Source organism: Gorilla gorilla, chromosome 1, assembly GCF_029281585.2.
Source record: "Gorilla gorilla gorilla isolate KB3781 chromosome 1, NHGRI_mGorGor1-v2.1_pri, whole genome shotgun sequence".
In the NCBI taxonomy this organism is placed as follows: Eukaryota; Metazoa; Chordata; class Mammalia; order Primates; family Hominidae; genus Gorilla; species Gorilla gorilla.
In genome coordinates this window covers 221,611,944-221,626,003 of record NC_073224.2, presented here as the reverse complement: position 1 = coordinate 221,626,003, position 14,060 = coordinate 221,611,944, and the positions used below count along the sequence as shown (strand labels likewise).

The window sequence follows — 14,060 nt, the reverse complement described above, 5'->3', positions numbered from 1 at the left end:
GCATGTACTACGTGCCAGTTCCCATGCTAGGCTCCTGGGATCAAGTGAGATGGGCAAGGACTCCCACTTGATAGTTGCATGGCAGAAGTTTCTAGATTTGCTCATCACCTCCCACAGTCTAGAAGCTGAGCAATAAATTCACACTAACAGCAGTGTCCACTTGCCTTTGCATTTTGCAAGATGTTTTTACACGTTTGTTTATTTTAGTATTTCTCACAACTGTGGGGTGTGAGTTTGTTTAATATCCCTTGCATTACAGATGAGCAAACTGAGGCTTAGAAACAATCAGTGACTTGCCTGAGAACCCAGAGCCAGGGAGTGAAGCACCCACAGTAAAACTGAGTCCCTTTCTAGCCCTCATTGTCTCTTGCATTATCTAATTTAATGCCCTTTTCCCCTAACTACCATGAAAGGCAGGTATCGCCTTAGGCTGTTTACAGCCAGGGAGCACCTCTTGCCTGGGCTGGGATTGGAAGCTGTGCTGGGCTGACACAAGATCCCAGGCGCTATCCACTCCTCTATATCTAATCAGTTCATTAAAACCCTCCTTGCAAACACTCTCTCGGCTGCCTGGACACAGAGACCTCAGCTGCTCCATTTCCAGGAGAGCAAATTCCTTCCTGGCTGGAGAGGAGTTGGGATAATGTAGGCAGGCAATTTAAACAGCCGGCAAAATACACCAGCAGTTTTCACTCTCTGCCACTATTACACTTTCCAGCCGTGGCGGGATTGGCCCATAAGTGGGATATCAAGTTTATTACAGCTATTTCCAACCTGTAATTGGTTTTGTGGAACACAAAGAGAAGGAGGTTGGGAAGGTAGGGGGAGGTGATATTTTCCCCTTTTCTTTTTTTTTTTTTCTTTTTCGGGTGACAGCACCCAGGGACATGGTGAGGCAGCCGAAGTTGGAGACTTATTTGTTTTTCAAATTAAACAGCCAGGCCGCTCAGCGGGCTCTCGCACTACTGGCTGGACTAAGTCCACCGGCCACGCTTTGATGACTCTACTTGAAAAGCAACCTGGCCTGGCTGCAGCCCAGATTTGCTGGTTGGGGTCAGGGGGCAGTCCGGGCCCAGAGGTGGGGTCTGGCAGCTCTGGAGCATGAGAAACTGTGGTCTCTAGGCTGACTCTTCTAGAATCAGAACACTGCGGGCATTCAGGGCAGCAAAGAGTCCTCAGTTTCCTCATGGAACATTTAGGGAAACTGGGTCCCAGAGAGAGGAACAGTGCAGAGACAACCTTTGGGACTTAGAACCTAGCTCTCTGCCTCTCAGAAACTTCTACACAGTGTAGCTGGTCATTGGGGAATTCCTGGCTGAGATGCTCTCAGCATGGGGAAGAAAAGAGACACCTGTTCTTAAGAACCCATGTTACGGTCTGCTGCCATCATTGCAGTCCACCCACCCTGACCAACCTCCCTACTTTGGACTTAAGAAAAATACGTAATAGCTAATATGATGGAGCACTTTCTGTTACAATGACAGGAGTTGATGTTTGCAAGCAATATCTGGCACAGGGTAGGCGCCAATGTATGCCAGCTATTATTATTCCTGTCATGTTATTATTACCGCATGCCAAGCAATCCCCTGGGCTCTCTGTGTGTTCACTCTTATGCACTGAATTCTCACACATGTGCCTTACAGGGAGGCATGATCCTTCCCATTTTGCAGATGAGGAAACAGAAGCACACAGAACCCTCCAACATCACCCAGCAATCAACTGAGTGGCAGAGCTGGGATCTGAATCCAGAGCTGTGTGACCCCAAAAGCCTCTGCACATTTCCCATATCCCCAGCCTCAAAGTAGGTCTTCTGCTCCTTTCTTTTGGACTAATCCATGCTGAGCGGTCAGCTCTGCTGTTTACTATTACAAGTATAATACATGTGTGACCTTGGGCAGTTCACTTGCCTCTTTCTTGGCTGTGGTTCCTGTCTGCAAATGGGGATGATGACACACGTCTCTTGGTATAGTTCACTTATTCAGCATCCCTTCGTATGCCAGGCACTGTGCTAGGCTCTGGGATACAGGGCTGTTGGAGCTTACAGTCCTGAGATTCCAAAGAACAATGGAAGGGAGGTCTGGGGGACACTCAGCCTGTGTAGGCACTGGTTAGGATGCAGATTCTTTTGCATAACTACGTGCACAGCCTCTTCTGTCTGGTCCAGGTGTACGCTTTGCAGAGTTAGGATGTTTTCCTGCACAGAATAGCATTAATGCTGGGAGCTTTAAGAAAGAGAAACCCTGCTAGTTCCTTTTGGAGCCTCACATCGGGGGTGGTCTGAGGCCACTGTCCCGCCTGGGCCGGGCTACTCTTACCAGGGAGTCCCAGACAGATCAGGGTCCAGGCACAGCAGGCTGTCCTGGGGCCAGTCTGTATCGCAGAGCAGCGAGGGCCTTTTCCCTTTTCTTCATGGTATTCCCAGTGCCTGGCACATGGTAAGGTCTCAACTCATTCATTCACTCATTGACTCATCCAGCAGATATTTATCGAGCGAGTGCCATTTGCTAAATTCTGGAAACAGAGCAATGAACAGGACAGATAAAGACCCCATCTTTGGCCAGGCACAGTGGCTCACGCCTGTAATCCCAGCACTTTGGGAGGCCGAGGCGGGTAGATCACGAGGTCAGGAGATCGAGACCATCCTGGCTAACACGGTGAAACCTGTCTCTACTAAAAATACAAAAAATTAGCTAGGCGTGGTGGCAGGTGCCTGTAGTCTCAACTACTTGGGAGGCTGAGTCAGAAGAATGGTGTGAACCTGGGAGGCGGAGCTTGCAGTGAGCTGAGATCGTGCCACTACACTCCAGGCTGGGTGACAGAGCGAGACTCTGTCTCGAAAAAACAAACAAACAAAACAAAAAAACCCCACCCATCCTCATAGAGCTTATGTTCTAGGAGTAGCTCATATTCAAGGACCTGTTTGTTTGTTCATCAAAAGTCTGTTGAATATGGAGTGAATGAAATCATTCATTTCAGAAGTGCCTCTCACTCTGGGGCCAGGCAAATCCACACATCCACAGGGCTTGGCTTACCTTGTCTGCCTTGTCAGCTCTGTGGTTGTCGGTCTGCCCTGGCCTGGTGGTCCCTGCCCACTGGCACCATGGGAGCCTCTCAGAGCCCATGAGACCTGCCTGCCTCCAGGTACTCACTCAGGGCATCCCTGCACTCTGTTTTGAAGCTGCTACGATGACTACTAGCAAATTCTCGGTCCCTGCTCTCTGCACCCCACTCCTTATAGACCCAACCCAGCCTTCTGGCACCTCCCACCTGCCTCCCTCTCTGGGTGTGGGCGCCCTTCTTTCATTTACTGAATTCCACATCCTCTGGCATTTTAGCAAGAGATACTTTGCTCTCCAGCCCCATAGACAGAAAGAGCCCTGGAGGGTGGGGAGGGACACAGAAAAAGAGATGGTCCAGAAAGGTGTGAGTGCTCGTGAAAATACCCCATGAGTGAGCACTTCCCACCCACCAGGGACTCTACAAGGCTCATGTAATCCTCACAGGGAGGAACGTTGCCTTATCCCCATTTCACAGATGAGGAAACTGAGACTTGGGGAGGTGGAATGACTTCTTCAGAGCACAAAATTAGGAACCGAAATCAAACATTCAACTGGGGATGGAGGAAATCAGCCTTGCTTCATGCTCCAAAGCCTCCCATAGACAGAAAGAGCCAGCCTAGGACCAAGCACTCCCTGAAAAGGGCCTACTTCCTCCAGGAAGCCTCCCATGATCACCCTTCCCTCCAAGGGGATTCTTGGCTCCTTCAGAAGTGTCAGAACATCATTGGATAACATTTGGTAATTACCTGTTGCTGCTGCAGCCATCATCTTACTGACTCTGGAACCTCAGCTAACTGTGGACTGTGTACCTCTTGTGAATAAGGTCGTAATGGGCTACAACCATGTCTGAAATGTATTTCCTTCTCGGCTGTGAGGCTGCAACTGCCCCTGTATGTCTCAGGCGTGGAGAAATGTTTCTAGAATTAAAGACGAGGTGTCTTCCAGCACACCCACCACACCTTCTGTCCACAGCCTGTACTAATAATCCCCAACTCCCACCTGGCCTCTTTCTTGGGCCCTCTAACCACCAGGAACCACAGAATAACATCCTTGCAAATAGCTGCTCGCCCGCTGGCCCCACCTGAGCGTGTCTGAGCCTCCCATTTCCTTTGCCTTCCGGGAGGCTGAGGGAGGAAGGAGTGTGTACCACAGACAGCTGGGACAGTGAGGCCTGCCCTCCAGATCCCTCACCCTGCAGCTGAGATAAGCACTTGTCTCCAGCTGCCTGAAGCAGGTTTCACAGAAGCAGTTATTTACTCCTCTGGCTGACAGTGAGGCCCTGACACAGCCCCAGAGAAACAGATGTAAATAAAACCAAAGGAAAACTAGGCTCGTCCTTGAAACTCCCCTGTCCCTCAGCCTGAAACAGAGATTTACGACTCGGATAATTCTTCAGTGCTTTATCTGGGGTGTGTGGGTATGTGTGTGGATGTGTGGGGTGCGGGTGTATTTTCCTAGTAATAAAACCCTCAGTCTCGGCGAATAAATTTAAGGAGACAGTTTTACTGACAGATTTTTTTCTCTTTTGTGTAATAAAAAAATGGAGTGAAATTTGAGATTGGGACGATAAGGGCTGCCGCATTTTAGGAGGAGATAAAAAAGCAGTACCTGAAGGGAGGCGAGGCCAGAAGACGGGCTGCCAGTTAAACAGGCAGGATGCCTTCTGCTTTATGACTTTGGGAGAAAAATGCTCACACCTCCACTGAGATTCTGACATCCTTTCTCCTAATGAGCCTGGCCACCAGGGGTGGAAAGGGATGTTGAGAGGCATTCAGTTCAGCCGCAGTCTCTTCCAGCCTGATGGGATGGGATGTGAACTCTGGTCCAGAAGCCAGACGCTTGTCAGGAACCTAGTGTGGGGCCTCAGCCGAATCATTTTGCCTCTCCAAGCCTCAGTTTCTTTACCTGCAAAATGGGAACATTCTTGTCTATTCGGCTCTGTTCCCAGGGACCTGGTACGGCCACACAACGTGATGGGCTTAAAACTGGGTTTCTCCACCTGGGCACTGTTGACATTTGGGGGCCAGATAATTCTTGGGAGGGGGGCAAGGGGCTGTCCTGGACATCGTGGAATGGTCAGCAGCTTCCTAGCCTCTATCAGCTAGACACCGGTACCTACCAAACCGCACCTCTCCTCCCCAGTTGTGACAACCAAAAATGTCTCCTGAGCTTGCTGTATGTCCCCTGGTGGTTAGGGTGAGCAAAATCACCCCCCAAGTGAAAAGGCCCTGCTTTAAAGGTACTTTGGTGGCTGTAAAAAGGTCAAATGGGTGAGGTGGGGATGGGAAGGGGGTGCATGGAGAATGGGGAGCCCCTGGAGGGTCTTGGCCTCTACCCCAGGCTGGGACATTGGGATGTGGGGAGATGGAGGCTCTGATCCCAAGTACAGCCAACTCTCTTCTCCACCCTGTGCCAAGCTGGACACAGTCAACTCAGGGATTTTTCTGGGTGATGACGTTGGACGCAGAGTCAAGGTGTGGTTGGTTGGGGCGAGCATCTTTCTTGGGGTGAGTGCCAGCAGGGATCCCAAGAGGAGAGGAGAATCCTCCTGTCCCCATCCTCCTCATCTTCCTCCACTCTCATGGTCCCGTTTCAGAAGCTGGGCCTGTGCTGCAGAAGCAGCCAGGTGGGAGGAAGTGGTCCTCTGTCTCCCCTCTGCACATGGTCAGAAAGCGCCAAGCCCTCAGAGGGGAAGAAAGTGACGCGTGTGCATGTCACTAAGTCCCGACAGAGATAGGAGGGGTGTGGGCTTACAGAGGGGTAAGGAGAAGCCGTGCCCTGGGAAGTCTCACTGCCGCTTCCTCTCAGGGTCCCAGAGCCTGCAAAGGCCTTCTCATGATTCTAATCATCCCCGGTCCTCACAGAGGCCACCTTACTCTTTACAAAGCTTGCAGGCTATGGAAAGTGACCGGCACAGACGTAGCCTGTGTCTGCACACAGCTGGTTGCTCAACCAGTGCTGGCCAGATGTATGGAGTCTCTCCTAAACCAGTAGCAACACCACCTAGGTCAGAGAGATGTGGTCCAAGTCAGCTTGGGTACATATGTGTCCAGAGGAGCCCAGCTGTGTCTAGGGCCAGTACTCCCAGGCAGGTGACGGGGGACAGATTCACACTCCAATCCTCACCTTTTTGCCTGGGGAAGCTGCTTTCAGCATCCCCCCTACCCCAGCCCCTTGGAGACACCCGTCCCTAGCCACCCCCTCCCTACCCCTCTCCCCGCTGCCTCCACCACGCAGAGCCGCAGGGAGCTAATTCCACTTCTCTAGGCCCAGGCATGAGGCCTCCCCATTGCAGGCTGTTAGCGCAGAGCCCAGCTGAGATGCGAGAGGCTGCAAGCTCCCAGTCTATAATAGAGTTGCTGAGACAAGCGGAAAACTGCAGCCGAGTAAACAGATAAATAATTGAAACAGTGACAACACATACCTTGCTGCTTTGTGGAGTAACACTTTCATTAGCTGGAGGCAGCGCAGATGTGGGGAAGCAGGCGGGCGGCAGCTGAGGGCACGGACGCTTGGGTTCGCTTTCCATCAGCCGTGAACAGCGGGACAGCCCGGCAGCCTTGGGCTTTCAGCGCTGGCTTCATCGCCACCTCCCTGCCTTCTCCCACTTCCGCATTCTTAGGTGAAATGGGGACTTCATGTCCTCTCTCCTGGCCCATCCCAAGACGAGGGCAAGTGCCCCACGCTGTCCCCGTCTGCATCGCCCATGCCAGGATGTTGGATTCCTGGCCTCCTCCCGGGCTTCCTGCCTCTAGTCTTGCCCCTTTCGATTCATCCTCAATCTATAGCCAGAGGAGCTTGTAAATCTAATCTAAGCCTGGCCCCGGGGACCACCACCTTCAGGAGAAGCTGAGCTCCTTTGCTGTGGAAACCCTCCATGATCCGGCCCACATTTTTCTTCGCAGCCTCTTCTCATCCCACTTCCTTTCTGCTCCAGGTGCTGTGAAGGCAGCACGCTTCCCCTGAGTGCATGCTGCTCTTTTCTGCCGCAGGGCCTTTGCTGTTCCCTTTGCCTAGAAAACTCCCACCTGTTGCCAGGCTGGCTCCTACTCTTCCTTCAGGAGGCAACTTAAAACATTGCTGCCTCCAGGAAGCCCTCGGTTATTACCTTATTCTCAGGATAGGGGCTGTCCTTCTTCTGGGCTTCCTGCCTGCATCTTGTCAGTGTCCTGGGGAAAGGGGTGACCAGGGCCAGCTGAGCACTCACGTGTGGCTATCTGTGTGCTCTGTGGCAGGTGACGGATGGTGGCACCATCAAGCAAAAGATCTTCACCTTCGACGCCATGTTCTCCACCAACTACTCACACATGGAGAACTACCGCAAGCGAGAGGACCTGGTGTACCAGTCCACTGTGAGGTGAGTGCCTGGGGGCGGCGGGCCGACTGCGAGGGAAGGGCGGAGGGATGGGGAGTGGGGCAGAGGGCAGTTCTCCAGCCCTTTCACATCAATCCCTCGGTGCTCTTGGGCTTGGAAGGCAGAACTGGGGGCTCCCCTTATGGAAGTGGGACCCATTCCCTGGAGGGACATCCCCTGGAGGGAAGAGGTAGGAGAGGGCCAGGCCACCGCTTTTCTGACTGGCCTCCTCTGCCAGCTCCTCCAACAGTCCTGGAAGGTGGGTATTCCAAACTCCATTTATTTCCAAGTGAGATACTGAGGCCCAGAGAGGGTGAGCAATGGGCCTAAAGTCACACAGGCAACAATGACACCGCTGGGCGGTGAAGCAGTTCTGCCTGGCTTGGAAGCTCAAACACCACATTCTACTGTTTTTTGTGTGCTCCAAGGCCATAAGGGCCCCGAGCTTAAGAGAGAACGACCCCAAGCAACTGGACTCCCAGGTCAGAAGCAGCAGGGTGGGAAGGAGCAGTGCTCAAGTAGGAGATGCTTGATTTTCCTACCCCATCCCTGTTTTCCAGGAGGCAGGTGGCAGAATCAAGCTGACTCGATCTTCCAGAGCCTGCTGTTTTCTATGTGTGTGGCTCCATCTCCTTCCCACAAACTCCCTACAAGATCCTAGTCCTGTTTTATCCCTTTGACCCTTAACACACACTGGTCCCTCTTCTCAAAGGGCCTTTCTCCCTTTGGTCATCTGGTAAACTCCTCATCAGCCTTCAGAACCCCACTCCAGCAATTCCACCCATGGGACCCCTCACCTTAGCTGAACTGATCCCCCAAAGCTGGTCGGCTGCAACTGCCCCAGTACCCACCCCTCCTCAGAGGGAATCTCACTGCATTCATGAAGAGTGCACAGCTTTGCACACACACACTCTTCCATGCCACACCGCCAAATGCTTTGCCAGGTGCCCAGCCTGAAAGTAGTGGTCTGCTCCAAAGCTGGAGGGGGACCGTGCTGCATCGGGGACCGTGAGGGGGACTGCAGCCAGCAAGCCCACATGATGTGCACTGTGGCACCATGCTATGTGGATGTCCCAGCTAGTGCCTGGTACTGTGTTGTCTTTAGACTCTGAGCCTGGAGGAGGGGGAAGCCCTACTCTCCAGCATGGGCTGTGGGTCTCTGTGACCGTGAGCTCCAGGAGGACGAGGCACGTGCTCCTCCTTCACCTTGCATCCCCAACTCTCAGCCCAGGGCCTGGCACACGGTGGGTACATAATGAAATTTGCAAAATGAGTGGACAGCTCAGGCTACACTCCTCAGCCCTTCAGGCCTGTTTTCTATTGGGTAAAATTAGAAAGTGGGACAAGAAGATTGTAAAGGGTAAGTCCAACCCTGCACCAAGAATCTGACCCAGGCATCCTCCTCTGCCTGCTTTTGTAAAAATGGGAAGGTGAGTGTGCTCCCCAGGCAGCCTGGCTGGGTCCTCCTCCTCTCTGGGCTCTGTGCCAGGACCATGCTGAGAATGTGGATGTGAAGGTGTGTGAAGAGGTGTGTGAACAGCCGCACAAACTCCTTCATCCACCTAGTTATGATTTCTCCTGAACCTGCTTCCAAAAAGAAATTATGGTGCCTTAAAATATTAAAGCACACCTAAAACAAGCCAGTTACAATCAAGATGAAAAAGGAGATAAAAATTCATTTTGGAGAAAATAGCTATTCTGGAAACCACAGATGGTTTTGTAGTAAGTGAACTCCCAAATAATCTCCACAACTCCCGGAAACCTAATGCCACCCAGCACATCCCTGCCGGTCACTGTGTCTCTGAGAATTCCTTCCTCACCAAGCCACCCACTGCCACCAGCAAGGCCTCTAGGACTCCTTGGTTCTGATTTCTAGCTAAGAAAGAAACCCAGGGACCATCTAGAACATTCCTGAGCACCACCCTCTCCTGCTCCCTGGAGCCTGAAGGGCAAGCCCTGCTACCAGAAGACCCAGATGAAAATCCCAGCTCAGTCTCTGCCTACTGTATGACCTGGGATGAGAGCCTTAACCTCTCTCTCTCTCTGCTTCAGGTTCTTCGCCTGTAGAGCAGACTTGACATGACAGGCTTTGTACAATTGTGGAATTTCAGTGAAATTTATGTCCAACAGCCTGAGTTCAAATCCTGCCTCTTCCACATCCTGGCATTAGTGAAATCTGGGGCTGGTAACCGCACAATTGAGTTTTCTGACCTCCAAAGGAACATGACAGCACTAAGAGGCTAGCTGCAGCTTGTGAGGAGCTGATGGCGTGCGTTCAAGTGAAGTGCTGGTTTCCGGCCTCTAAGTGGTACATGTTTGCTGCCATTGCCCAGAACAACCTCTCCTTCTCCCACCATAAAACAAAACAAAAAAAACTCACCTTTTTACAAATCTCATAAAGCCTCCTTTTATGCGCTTTCTGTTTTGATCTGCACAAACAACCCCATGAATGCAGACAGGTATTATTATTATTAATCATTTTCTCTAGCCCTGTTCTTACTACAGAAGAGGTCAAAGTTCAGCAGGCCCAACAGTCTCCCTCTGGAATGACATGAACTTGACCAGACCCCTTGCTTTTCAGTTGTGGAAGCCAAGGCCCAGAGAGGGAATGAGGCTTGCCTGAGGTCACACCGCGGCCCTGACTTAAGCCTGATATCAGGAGCCAGTGCTCTTTTCTTCCCCACATAGGGGGCCAATCTCCCCCACCTTCTCCCTGAGCCTCAGTAACAGGGGCGGTCTCCCAAGCAAAGAACACCCCAGGGAGCTGAGCCGTCCTGTTTGGTGACCACCAAGGGAGAGGGAAGGAAGGAGCAGACCCTCTGGAGCCTAACGGGATCATGGAGGATTGTCGGCCCTCCCAACCAGCCATGCTGGGGGCGACTGCCTCTTCAGGCTGCAGAGCCCCATCAGGGCTGGCGACGGGGCGCGGGACTCCGCATTTACATATAAATGAAGATATTTACAAATTAATGCATCTCAACAAGAGAGAGTCCCAGCTCCACAGCTGTCTGAGCCGTTTCCTCTTCAGCTGGGGAAAGTAGGGAGAGAATGAGGCTGAGAAGATTACCAAGAATTGGCTGAGAGCAATTTCGCGGGTAGCCTAGAGGAGCCCCAAGGACTCCTGGAGCTTTTTGTCCCACTGATGGGGCCCTGGAGGGATGGAAGTCAGGTGGATCATCAGGACTTCTGCCCCCAGGGGGTGCAGGTGTGTATCCCTGGTTGTATGACCTTGGACAGATCACTGCCTCTCTGAGCGTCCCAGAGGCACATCTGTCAAATGCTTTTCTAGGTCTTAGCCCCAGAGCCCAGAACTCCCAGGTTGGAATTGACAAGAATGTATTCCCTCCAAGGCTATTTAGTTGAGCACCTACTAGGACCTTGGCTTGGTGGAAGGTGCCCAGGGATACAGGGGGAATGAGAAAAGCACGGCTTTGCAATCTAGTCGGAGAGACATGGCAAAATGTAGATGAATACATCATTCCACATTCTGCAAAGAAGTGATTCTAAACCGTGGGCGTGTAATGAAGGGGCAAGTGGGGTGCAGTACCGGGAAGGAATGAGATACTGGGTGCCATTTAGATGGGTGGTCAGGCAGGGCCATCGAGGAAGGTGGCACTTGGGTGGAGAACTGAGGGCAGGAAGGAGCCCTCTGTGAAAGGGAGGAGGCAGATGTGGCCGACAGTTATCCCACCCTGCCCACATCCTCTTACCCCTCGCTCTTCCTGGCAGTGCCAGCATCCTTGATGCTTCCACAGGGCTTTCTCAGGGCACTGGAGCCCACTCAGCCTGCACATGAGAAAGGTGAGAAGTGCCGGGGAGTTGACGCCACCCCGGGAGCAGCCTTGACCAATGACTGTTTATTGGGTGCATATCCAGCCCCCTCGTCCCTCCAGGGGGACAGTTCAGATGCATGCTCGGGAGGACAAAGTACATGCTCCTCCTTCACCTCGTATGCCCAGCTCTCAGCCCAGGGCCTGGCACACAGTGGATGCATAATGAAATGTGCAAAATGAGCAGGCAGTTCTAGGTATGCTCCTTGGCCCCTTGGGGGTGTTTCCTAATGGGTAAAATTAGAAAATGGGATAAGAAGGGGGGACATTGAGAAACTATGGGATGAATGCTGTCAACTCTCTCCCAGAGTTTCTCAGTGCCCCCCCAGAATAACCTTGAGAAGGCACCTGTATTGGCTTCCTTCCCTTCTAGCTCATTCCAACAGCTTCCTGGGACCCCTTCTCACATAAACCCTTTCCTCCTAAATCCTTGTTTCAAGGTCTACTCTTCATTCCACCCTTCTAGGTTCTTGGCTGGGTCCCCTGTAGCAAAAGACGAATTCACAAGACAAAAGGATACAAGTCTAGTTTGTATATGTTTTAGGTGATGCAGGAGACTTTATAAGGAAATGAAGACCCACAGAAGTGGTTCTAGCTGAGTTTTTTGCTGGGTTGGATGAAGGGTGGGGAGTCATGGGAAAGTGTGAAGGATAGAAGGATCTGAGCTAAGGGCAGTAAACTGGGGACACTCAGCAGGGTGGCTTGTTCAGATCCCTTGGAAGATGCTTCCTTCCTCCAGGTACAGAGAGGGAACCTCTCACGTGAAGGTCTTGTGACCTGCTTCAGGGAAAGGTCAGAGAGTCCTTCCTGCACCTGCCATTTCTCAAATTCCATCTGCTTAAAATATTCAATATACCAAGGTGCCAAATTTGAGGTGGCGTGTCCTGAACCCCCTCCCCATGGAATGTGGCCATTCCAGAGGGCAGCTGTGACCTCCTTGGAGGTCCAAGTGAATCATAGTGAGGCTTCAACCACTCCGCCCACACACATGCTGTGTCTTTCCATTTCCTGAAGCACCCTGAGGCCCTTGTCCCATTCGATCTGCTCAGGAAGCGATGAGGAACACTGGACAGATTTCACTGGCCTTAATTCACTGGTGCAGGGAATCTAGATTCGAGGGGCTCAGTGTATTCCTGCCCCCGACCTGCTATTGCAGGTCCCTCCAACACCTTGGCCAATGCTCTTTGCCAACAAGGTCCTACTTGTCCTTTCAAGTTCAGCTTAAAGGTTGCTTCCTACAGGAAGTCAGCCCCGACTGCTCAAGCTCACCGACTGATGCTATGTCTTCAGAGTCTGCCCGCCCCCCCCCCCCCCACTAGACTGGAAGCCCCATGAGGACAGGGACTGATGTTTTCACCACCATCCTCTCTCCAACCCCCAGGACAGCACCCAACCCTGGGCATGTGGTAGATGATTTGTAAATATCTGTGGGGTGAATGAGTTCATGGTGAACATGGTGGTGGAGTCCTTTCAATGCAACACTTGCTGCTGGTGGTGGATGAACAAGACACCTTAGGAAAGGAACATCCAGGCCCCCGTTCCTTCCCCCAACACTCACATCATTCATTCATCACAAAGGAATTGAGTAGTTACCATATATCAGGGACAATGATGGAGATAAAGTGGTGAACAAGACATAATCAGACCTGCTTTCGGGAGGTTTCCGATCTACTGGGTGAGGAGAGACACACTACAAAAATGCCTTTAAAATAATAAGGAAAAATAGTTACAATGTGTGATGAGTGTGGTGAAGGGAATAAGGTACAACTGTCCCTCAGGATCCGTGGGGGATTGGTTCCAGGACACCCCCAAGCAGATACCACAATCCTAGGATTCTCAAGTCCCACATATAAAATGGCACAGCATTTGCACATCACCAACGCACATCCGCCTGGATCCTTTAAAGCATCTCTAGATTACTTATAATACTTACTATCATGTAAATGCTAGGTAAATCATTGTTATACTATATTTTTATTTGTATTATTTATATTGTTGCATTATTATTTTTTTTCTCTGAATATTTTTGGTCCACGGTTGGTTGGATCTGCAGATTCTGAACCCATGGATCCGGAAGGCCAACTGAAATGTGATAGAGAGGGGTGAGAATAATGGAGTGAGGGCATTGCACAGCTCCTCATAGGAGACACCTGGAATGTATCTCCAGGAATCTGGAGACATCTGAGCACAGATCTGTAGTATAAGAAGCCAGCCAGGCAAGGTTGGGGCTTGGGAGGGCACTCCAGGTAGACGACATGGCAAGTGCAAAGGTCCTGGGGTGAGAAAGAGCTTGGTGCGATCTGGGAGCTGACAGAGGGCCATTGCTGCCAGAGCACAGAGAATGGGGAGGCCAGCTGACATTCACTCTCTGTGCCCTGGAAGCTGCTGAAGGGTATGGCATGCTCTGATATGCAGTTTGTCAAGCTCACCTTAGTTCCTGGGTAGAGAGGGTGGGTTGGAGGTGCCAGGGAACAAAGACAAAGCCGTCCACAGAGGAGCCTGGAATCTGACTTCCAGGTATAAAATATTCAATATACCAAGGTGCCGTATTTGAGGTAGCGTGTCCTGAAGCCCCTCCCCATGGAATGTGGCCATCCCAGAGGGCAGCTGTGACTTCCTTGGAGGTCCGGGTGAATCACAGCGAGGCTTCAACCACTCCTCCCACACACATGCTGTGTCTTCCATTTCCTGAAGCATCCCGAAAGCCACAGGTAGTGGGGAACAGCCGGGCGGGGCGGGGTGGACCTGGGGGCCATGTAGAGAAAGCCAATGCTGGGCTGCACCTTTTGATGCACGTTTATCAGGAGGGAGACTCGG

At 51.7% G+C, this 14,060-nt stretch overlaps 1 protein-coding gene across 5 annotated transcripts in view; it reads left to right on the top strand.

Moving 5' to 3' along the window:
• The window catches only part of IGSF21 (immunoglobin superfamily member 21), a 271,595-nt gene that overhangs the window by 177,467 nt on the left and 80,068 nt on the right, over positions 1–14,060 (top strand). For all 5 annotated transcript variants that reach the window (XM_031002237.3, XM_055354358.2, XM_004024773.5 and 2 more), the window contains exon 3: positions 7,295–7,416. In XM_031002237.3, coding sequence (XP_030858097.3) covers positions 7,295–7,416 — 122 coding nt within the window. The remainder of the gene's footprint in view (positions 1–7,294; positions 7,417–14,060) is intronic.